This window comes from Leptonychotes weddellii, chromosome 2 (assembly GCF_054177405.1).
Source record: "Leptonychotes weddellii isolate Sample4059 chromosome 2, ASM5417740v2, whole genome shotgun sequence".
Lineage (NCBI taxonomy): Eukaryota > Metazoa > Chordata > Mammalia > Carnivora > Phocidae > Leptonychotes > Leptonychotes weddellii.
Window position 1 is genome coordinate 12,630,864 of NC_138370.1, and position 9,452 is coordinate 12,640,315.

The 9,452-nt window shown below is 41.0% G+C and overlaps 1 protein-coding gene across 4 annotated transcripts in view; it reads left to right on the top strand.

The window, feature by feature from the left end:
• The window catches only part of PRIMPOL (primase and DNA directed polymerase), a 52,928-nt gene extending 44,087 nt beyond the window's left edge, over positions 1 to 8,841 (top strand). For all 4 annotated transcript variants that reach the window (XM_081807571.1, XM_031040657.2, XM_081807568.1 and 1 more), the window contains 3 exons: positions 4,317 to 4,399; positions 4,480 to 4,526; positions 7,776 to 8,841. In XM_081807571.1, the coding sequence (XP_081663697.1) occupies positions 4,317 to 4,399; positions 4,480 to 4,526; positions 7,776 to 8,024 (379 nt within the window). In that variant the 3' untranslated portion in view covers positions 8,025 to 8,841. The remainder of the gene's footprint in view (positions 1 to 4,316; positions 4,400 to 4,479; positions 4,527 to 7,775) is intronic.
• The last annotated feature ends 611 nt before the right edge of the window (positions 8,842 to 9,452 follow it).

Here is a 9,452-nt window from a genome sequence, read left to right on the forward strand (position 1 = left end):
TTTTTCTTAACTATGAAATCACCATATGTATAAAAGCATGTATTATAATGTGTAGGTACACTTCAAAGACTAACACTAAAATGATTACTTGTCCTATCTGCCACCCACCTTCAGAAGCAGAACTTGACCAAACCTCAGAAGCACTTTGTGGGACCAACCCCAGTTTCTTCCTTTGCTCTGACCATCTGAGATAATAGTACCTGTTATCCTGGGTTTTGTGTTAATCTTCCCCTTGCTTTCTTTAAATGTCTTTTTTCCCCATATATATTTATATTTCCAAACAATACATGTTTTTGAATCTTGTGTCAATTGCATCCTTTGAATTGCTTTTTGGTCAACATTGAATTTGTGAGGTTCATCCATATTACAACATGTAGTTGCTTATTCTTTTTTTCACTATTGTATAGTACACCATTATATAAATATAAACGTGCCAGTCTGTTTTCCTCCTGTGCACCTTTGGCTTGCTAGTATGAACAGTGAAGCTACAGATACTTTGGTACATCTTGCCTGTGGCACATATGTGAGAGTTTCTCACAGTATTTGCCTGAAAGCAGAATTGCTCTGTCATCGAATATGCACATACTTCATTTTACTAGGTAATAAGTTATTTTCCCAAATGGTCAGTTAATGCATACTCCCACCAGCAGTGTTTTCAGATTTTCTACTGTCCCATATTCTCACCAATACTTGGTGTGTTAAAAACCTCTGTTTAGGGGTGCCTGGGTGGCTCAGTCGGTTGGGTGGCTGCCTTTGGCTCAGGTCATGATCCCAGGGTCCTGGGATCGAGCCCTGCATCGGGCTCCCTGCTCAGCAGAGAGCCTGCTTCTCCCTTTCCCTCTGCCTACCACTCTGCCTACTTGTGCTCTCTATCTCTCTGTCAAATAAATAAATTAAAAACAAAAAAACAAAAAAACCTCTGTTTGGCTGATCTGGTGATATAAGATGATACTGTGGTTTTTCATCTGAATTTACCTGATCACTAATGAGCAGACTCAACACGAAACAGAGATCTTACCCAATGTCGGGGTTTATGAATACTTTCTAAAGATTCAAGGAATCCAAAGGCACAGGTGAAGCCGACCGAGGCCCACAACACCTGGCTCAGCTCTCCAGGTCCATCCTGCACTGGAGGCTCTCTGTGACTCCGGTCGAAAGCCGAGGCAGAAGTGAGCGGTCACTGCACACTGGGGACGCTGAGGTCATGAAACGTGTGTTGTACAGCTCTGTAGTTACATAGCATGTGTGACATTCCCAGGGAACTGTGCCTCCTAAATCCACAGAGTAGGTTTATTTACAAATACACAGAAATCAGAAACATCCTGCAGAGAGCCTTCTGTAGGCAGGGACCCTCCACCTAGTGCACAGGCCCACAGGGTCCCAGCCTTTTCCACTCTTGGTGCCCTCTGGATCTTAGCAGCTTTTACACATTTCTCCCAGGCCAACAGAGATACCTAACAGTTCAGTTTATTAATTTCAAACAGTAAGTAAGCATGATCTAACAACTGAGTAGCTATTTGAAAAAACAGTATTCATCAAAGAAAAATTTTTAATTGAGATAGAGTTGACAGCATTACTTTTAGCTGTACAACATAGTGATTTGATATAGGTACACACTGCAAAGTGAGCTCCACAGTCAGTCTAGTTAACATCTGACACCATGTAGTTATAATTTGTTTTTTCTTTCTTTTTTTTTTTTTAGATTTTATTTATTTATTTGACACAGAGACAGATAGTGAAAGCAGGAACACAAGCAGGGGGAGTGGGAGAGGGAGAAGCAGGCTTCCCGCGGAGCAAGGAGCCCGATGCGGGGCTCGATCCCAGGACCCTGGGACCATGACCTGAGCCGAAGGCAAAGGCTTAACCAACTGAGCCACCCAGGCGCCCTATAATTGTTTTTTCTTGTGATGAGAACTTTTAAGAATGTCTCTATTAGCAACTTTTTTTTTTTTAAGATTTTATTTATTTATTTGACAGAGAGAGAGTGCACACAGCAGAGGGAGCGGCAGAGGGAGAAGGAGAAGCAGGCTCCCCACTGAGCAGGGCTCGGTCCCAGGACCCTGAGATCATGACCTGAGCCAAAGGCAGACGCTTAACCGACTGAGCCACCCAGGCGCCCCTCTATTAGAAACTTTCAGATATGCAGTACAGTACCATTAGCTATCGATAGTCACCGTGCTGTACATCACATCCCCATGACTTACTTATAACTGAAGGTTTATACCTTTGAACTCATTCTTTTTTTTTTAAGATTTTATTTATTTATTTGACAGAGAGAGACACAGCAAGAGCAGGAACACAAGCAGGGGGAGTGGGAGAGGGAGAAGCAGGCCTCCCGCTGAGCAGGGAGCCTGATGTGGGACTCGATCCCAGGACCCTGGGATCATGACCTGAGCTGAAGACAGACCCTCAACCAACCGAGCCCCACCCAGGCGTCCCGATTATGGTCCTTGTCATCACAGTCACCACCAAAAACCTCAGCTCTGCAAAGTAGGCCACCACTGAAAGGAATGAAGCCTGTTACAATACCAAAGCTGTGAACTGTAAACAAGTATTACGTGGGGCGCCTGACAGACGTCAGCTATCACTGTGTTGCCCTAGGAGGATGTAAATATTCTTCATGGCCTGGGGACAGGCTGGTGTACAGTTTGGGAACGGCAGCATTCGGGTGTTTATGAGGATGGTTCAGGTTTTCTGTAACTTTTTAGATTTGCTTAGTTTGGTATCTTTTCATCTAGTACTTTGTCTATTTTACCGAAATTTTTAATGTTATCGGCAGAAATTGTTCCTAATATTCTTAAATTTTTAGTATATTGTGATTTGTTATTACATCTGCACTTAATTTCTTTCTTTCTTTTTTTTAAAGATTTTATTTATTTATTTGACAGAGAGAGACACAGCGAGAGAGGGAATACAAGCAGGGGGAATGGGAGAGGGAGAAGCAGGCTTCCCGCGGAGCAGGGAGCCCGATGCAGGGCTCGATCCCAGGACCCTGGGATCATGACCTGAGCTGAAGGCAGACGCTTAACGACTGAGCCACCCAGGCGCCCTGCACTTACTTTCTGATAACATTTGTTTCTTTACCTTATTTATTTTTGATCAGTCTTGCAAGAATTGTATTAGTTTTCACATTCTGGCCTTGTTGGTTCTTTTAAATTTTTGCTTTTTATTACTTCCTGCCTTTTATTTTATTAGGGTTTATTCTGTTGTTCATTTCCCAAGTTAGTTACTTAGTGGTCTTTAGCCATTCTTTGTAAATAAGCTTTTAGGATTCTAAATTTCTCTCCAAAGATCATTTTAGTGCTGTTTCACATATTTTAATATGTATTTTCAATTCCATTCGGTTCCAAACATTTTCTAATTTCCATCATGATTTTTCTTTGAGTAATTGGTTATTTAGAAATTTTTTAATTTCCAAGTTACGGGTTTTTCTGTTAGCTATTTTTCTGTTACTTCTTTTTTCTTTTAAAGATATTATTTATTTGAGAGAAAGAGAGAGCGAGCACATGAGGGGGCGGTGGGGGGTCGGGGAGGAGCAGAGGGAGAGGGACAAGCAAACTCTGGGAAGCGGAGCCCAATGCGGGGCTTGATCCCAGGACCCTGAGATCATGATCTGAACCAATACCAAGCGTCCAATACTTAACTGACTGAGCCACCCAGGTGGCCTTCTGTTACTTATTTCTAAATAATTTGCTTTGTGGTCAGAGATGTGTGAATACTTTTAAATTTAATGAGATGGACATGGTACCTAGCACAGTCAGCAAAAAGTTGTTTTTTATGTGTGATTGTAAAGAACTATTTCTAATGATCTGAGGCCGTGTTCATATATGCCTCCTACAGCAAACTTGTTAATTGCTTTTAATTTTATTAAAAAATTCTTTTTAGGTCATTCAAATTTTCTGTACCCTTACTGAATTTTTTGTGATTATTTGTATCAATTACTAAAAGAATGTTTTTTAAAATCTTGATTTATGGTAGACGATTCATTTATCCTTGGAGTCCTGTCAGTTTTGCTCACCCATTTTGAAGCTCTCTCACTTGGTGGGGACAGGTCAGGAATTAGGTCTTCTTGGGAGGAACTTTTGTCAATGTGTATGTTTTTTGCCCTAAAGTCTATTTGGGGTGCTATTTTTCACAACCAGAGTTTTCTTTGGGTTGGTGTATTATTTATTTCCATATTATTTACTTCTTACCTTGTCTTCATCTTGAAGTCTTAGGCACATCTCTGGTAAGCAGCATGTAGATGAATTTTGTTTTCCATCCAGTCTGGGGATTAAGTAATAAATTTTTCCTTTTTTTTTTTTCCCAATGTAAAGGATTTTGATTGATCTGAAAAATGAAGTGTGGTATCAGAAATGTCATGATCCTGTATGTAAAGCAGAAAACTTCAAATCAGACTGTGAGTTTTTAAGTTTTACGTGTATGTCAAGTGAAAAGTGGATATCTACATAAAAGAGTAAAACTGTTTTTCTTGTTCAGGTTTTCCATTACCTGCTGAAGTTAGCCTCCTGTTTCTTTTCAAAGAGGTGAGTGCAGGTTTGAGTTTCTCTCATTCCTAATCCGGTCTCAGTACGACAGTGTAATTGAGCTTATGTGCCGTGTACGGACGTGTGCAGAGTTTGTGAACACACTCCTCAGTACATGTTGTCACTTAGGAGTGTGCCGTGGTGACCATGCCAAAGTCCGCACACATCTGCTCGTGTGCGCCCGCACGCTCTCACCTGCTGCGCACAAAATTGTGGACACGCCTGTTTGACCACGCCCAGCCAGGGGGCAAGTCTCTCACTTTTGGCTTTACAAAGAATGCCAAAATACTCATCTTTGTGTTTCTTTCAACAGCTCTATCTGTAGGTAGAATTGCTAGAAGTAGAATTATGTCAAAGGGTGTGTGCATTTTAAATTTTGGTAGATATTACCAGATGGCCAAATTGACCTTGTCACCTTAAAAACTTTTATTTACCCAAATCATTCACATTCGATGTGAGAAAAAATTAGAAAATACATGAAAAACCAAAGGGGATAAACTCCTCCTCAGCTAGAAATTGACCACTCAGGGATAACTGATGTGTTTTGGCATATATCTTCCAGAATTTCTGTTGATGTGTGCTCACGTATGTATTTTCAAAGTCGCAGTATGCATCCTACTTTATAGGCTTTTTTTCCTAGTTTGTTTTCATGAGAACGTATTACCAATTGGTATCCATAAAAATGGTAGGAAATTAGGCTTCACGAATTTATTTATTTATTTATTTAAATTTTTTTTATTTATTTGACAGAGAAAGACACAGCGAGAGAGGGAACACAAGCAGGGGGAGTGGGAGAGGCAGAAGCAGGCTTCCCGCTGAGCAGGGAGCCCGATGCGGGGCTCGATCCCAGGACCCTGGGATCATGACCTGAGCTGAAGGCAGACGCTTAGCGACTGAGCCACCCAGGCGCCCCAGGAGATATTATTTTGAAGTGTAGTCTTTCAAGAACAGTCCAAGAAATTGGTGGTTCTGCAGAGCTGCATTTTCTATGGGAGAGAGAAAATCCAGGATCTTAGGTCAATGACGTGACAAAATGGTGGGTATGCATTTAAATATAGAGTAGGCTCAGGGAAAGGAGGCTTCTTTTTTTTCCTTTTTTTAAAAGATTTTTTATTTATTTATTTGACAGAGAGAGACAGCAAGAGAGGGAACACAAGCAGGGGGAGTGTGAGAGGGAGAAGCAGGCTTCCTGCCGAGCAGGGAGCCCGATGTGGGACTCGATCCCAGCACCCTGGGATCATGACCTGAGCTGAAGGCAGACGCTTAACGACTGAGCCACCCAGGCGCCCCCTGTTTGTATTTCTATTATCAATTGTCGGTAACTGTCCTCTATCCACTTTTCTCTGAGGTCTTATTGATAATTTATGAGAACTTTTTATTAACTCTTTGATCATGTTATTTTCTAGACTGAACATTTTAGTGTTCTTTTTTCCCACATCTATCAGCCTTTTCCTTTCTAGTGTTCTGGTTAGAATAAAAGTTACCTGCTACAGGCTGATTAAGTGCTCAGTTTACATTCTAGATAATGGTCTGCTGCCTATTCGATTTGACTAAAAAATACCTCTGGATATTTGCCAAAACACATGGTAGGAACTGGACCAACATAGCTGATAACCAGATTCCCTGGTAAACTATTAGGTTAAAAAGTGTTCTTGAAATAACCAAGAGAAAATTAAATTTGTAAAAATAAACTTTGCCTCTAAGAGGAGGAGGTATATGTCATCCTTGTATGTTTGGAGTCTTATTTTGAAGCATGTTTGTGGTTTCAGTGGATTTTTAAAAATTACTTTTCCTGCTTATCCAGTAGTACCTCAAAAGTGCCAAGTTGAAAGTAGTTTTGGTACATAGTATTACCACTGCTTGGACAGAACTTTTTTTTTATTATTTAAAATAGAAAATTAATAAAAGATGGAACAGCTTCATGAATACCCATGTATTTGTCACATCGTTTTAACAGTGTATATTTTGTCATTTCTGCTTCCTCTGGCTTTTTTGCTTTTAGTATTTTAAAATGAATTACCCATCAGTGTTAGTTACCTGGCTTTCTGTTGCATTAATCATCTTTGTTTTTTAAACATTTGTTTTTTTTTTCTTCCCTATAGCAGTGTTGCCCAAGGACAGTGGGCTCTCCCTTCACCTACATTTGCCATCGTTAACATGTTACTTGGCCACATTTGTTTTCCCCCTCTCCTGTTCGGTCGGGCGCACACTGTTATTTTGGATGACTTTTTGTCTTAATCCATTCAGGCTGCTATAACACAATACTATAGACTGGATGGTGTATACACCACAGAAGTTTCTTTCTCATAGTTCTGGAGGCTGGAAGTCTGAGCTCGGGGCACTGGCCGATTTGGTGTCTGGTCAGCTCTCTGGGTCATAGCTATCTCCTCGCTGGGCCCTCCATGGGCTGAAGGAGCTCTCTGGGGGCCCTTTTATAAGGTTACTAAATCCCAGTCCTGAGGGCTGCACCCTCAAGACCTACTCAGCCCCCAAAGGCCTCCCTCCTAATACCATGACATTGGGGGTTAGGATTTCAACTTAGGAATTTGGGGTAACACATTCGGTCCATAACAAATTTCTTGAGAGGAGGGAATTTGCAGCCATCAGAATCCTACATCTCTTCATACTTAAGCATGTAGCTAGAGAGATTTAGGTTAAGGATATTCTTGAGTATGGTAAAATTTTTAGATTCAGGAAATTTAATGTTGATACAATACTGTTACCTAATATACAAATCCATACTCCTCTATCTTGACAATTGTCTCAACTGTTCTTAACAGTTTTTTAAATTCATGTTAATTCTTAAAATACTTTATAAATAGGAAAATCAGTCTTTTAAGATAGCAGATAGGTTTTCCAGTTTGCCTTCAGCTGGACTATCTGCTTTTTAAAAAATTCAGTCTACCATCTCTCTAGCCCCATCTGTGTATATGGAAAAGAATGTACCAGAGGAACGGGACAGGGGGGGAGGAGGGGGAACGGACTTCCAAATTTAGAGTTTCGAGTGTCTGAGCTACAGTGGCAGTGACATTTGAATTAATGAACTCATTCCCATGGCGACTGTATTGGAGAGAGTATCATCCAGAATATTTATTTTAGTGTCTGCTCAAGACCTGGTCTTATACCTAATACTTTAGTTTAACACAGACTGACTGTAGAGTGAGAGCATCACATAGTCTCCTTGACTGACCTGTATTCTCTCCCTTTCCCGCTCCCCCCCCCCCGCCGCCTTTCCCTTTCAAACGAAAGGAAGAAGAGTTCACAGCAGCTGAAACAATGAACAGTGACACCAAGAGTCCTCATAAGCCACCGTCGGGTCTGTTGTCAGAAGGTGCCGTTTCCGACGCCGACTGGGACAATGGCCTTGATGAGACTGACTTTGTGGAAGCTACTGAAGATGCTGAACTAGCCGCAGCTGCGGAGTGTGGTCTGCTCGGTTACTACAGCGGAGATGGTGAAATTCCCGATGAACTAATCATGCGGGTATTTCAAGAGTAGCTCTTACGTAACCGGCTGTGCTTTGGCCTGAAGACAGTTTAGTAACCTGAACATATTAAGTTATAGTAACTTGTTATTTTTTTTTTTTTGTAAGATTTTATTTATTCATTTGAGACACAGAGATAGAGAGAGAGAGCATGAGCAGTGGGAGAGGCAGAGGGAGAGGGAGAAGCAGACTCCCGGCTGAGCCAGGAGCCCGATGTGGGGCTCGATCCCAGGACCCTGGGATCATGACCTGAGCTGAAGGCAGACGCTTAACCATCTGAGCCACCCAGGGGCCCCTATAGTAACTTGTTATTAAACCTGTTTATAAAAACCAAGTTTGATCACTTTGCTTCTCAATTCCTGTTTTTTACTGAAGTAAGCCAGTTTTATTGAAAATTAGCTTAGAAATCTTATTGATTGACCAGAGTTGGTCTATGTTCATATCAGCTTAATTCTGCATGTCTGGTGATAGGTTAAAACTCTTAATCTTATTTAAAAAATTTTTAATTGAAGTATAATTGACATACAGTATCCTATTCAGGTATATATCCTTCTGATTCGCTATCTTTATATGTTACAAAATGATCCCCATGATAGGTCTAGTTACCGTCTGTCATCACACAAAGTTATTACATATTACTGTATATTCCCTATACTGTATATTACATCCTCATGACTTATTTTATAACTGGAAGTTTGTACCTCTCAATCATCTTCACCTGTTTCACCCCCTCCAATTCCTCCTCCTTCTGGCAACCAGCAATTTCTTGTATCCAGGAGTCTGTTTCTGTTTGGTTTTATAGATTTCACATATAAATGTAGTCATATGGAATTTGTCTTTGACTTATTTCACTCAGCATAATATATTCTAGTTCAGTCCATGTGGTTCCAAATGCCAGGTTTTTATGGCTGAGTAATATTCCTATGTGTTTGTGTATACTTCTCCTTTTCTTTATTCCTCTATCAGTGGACACTTAGGTTGCTTCCATATCTTGGCTGCCTCAAGAAACAATAATGCTTCAACAAACATAAGTATAATACATTCCTTTGAACTACTGTTTTCGTTTTCTTCAGATAAATACCCGAAAGAAGTGGGATTACTGGATTGTGTGGTATTTCTAAGTTTTTGAGGAACCTCCATACTGTTTTCCCCAGTGGCTGCACCAACTTACATTCCCACCAACAGTGCACAAGGGTTCCCTTTTCTCTATAGCCTCACCAACACTTCTTTCTTACCTTTTTGATAATAGCAATCCGATGGGTGTGAGGTGTGATACTCACTTTTGTTTTTGTTTTTTAAAAATTTTATTTATTTGAGAGGGAGAGCACGCACATGAGCTGGGTGGAGGCGCAGAGGGAGAGGGAGAAGGAGACTCCCAACTGAGCGGGGAGCCCGATGCGGGGCTCTATCCCAGGACCCTGGGATCATGACCTGAGCTGAAG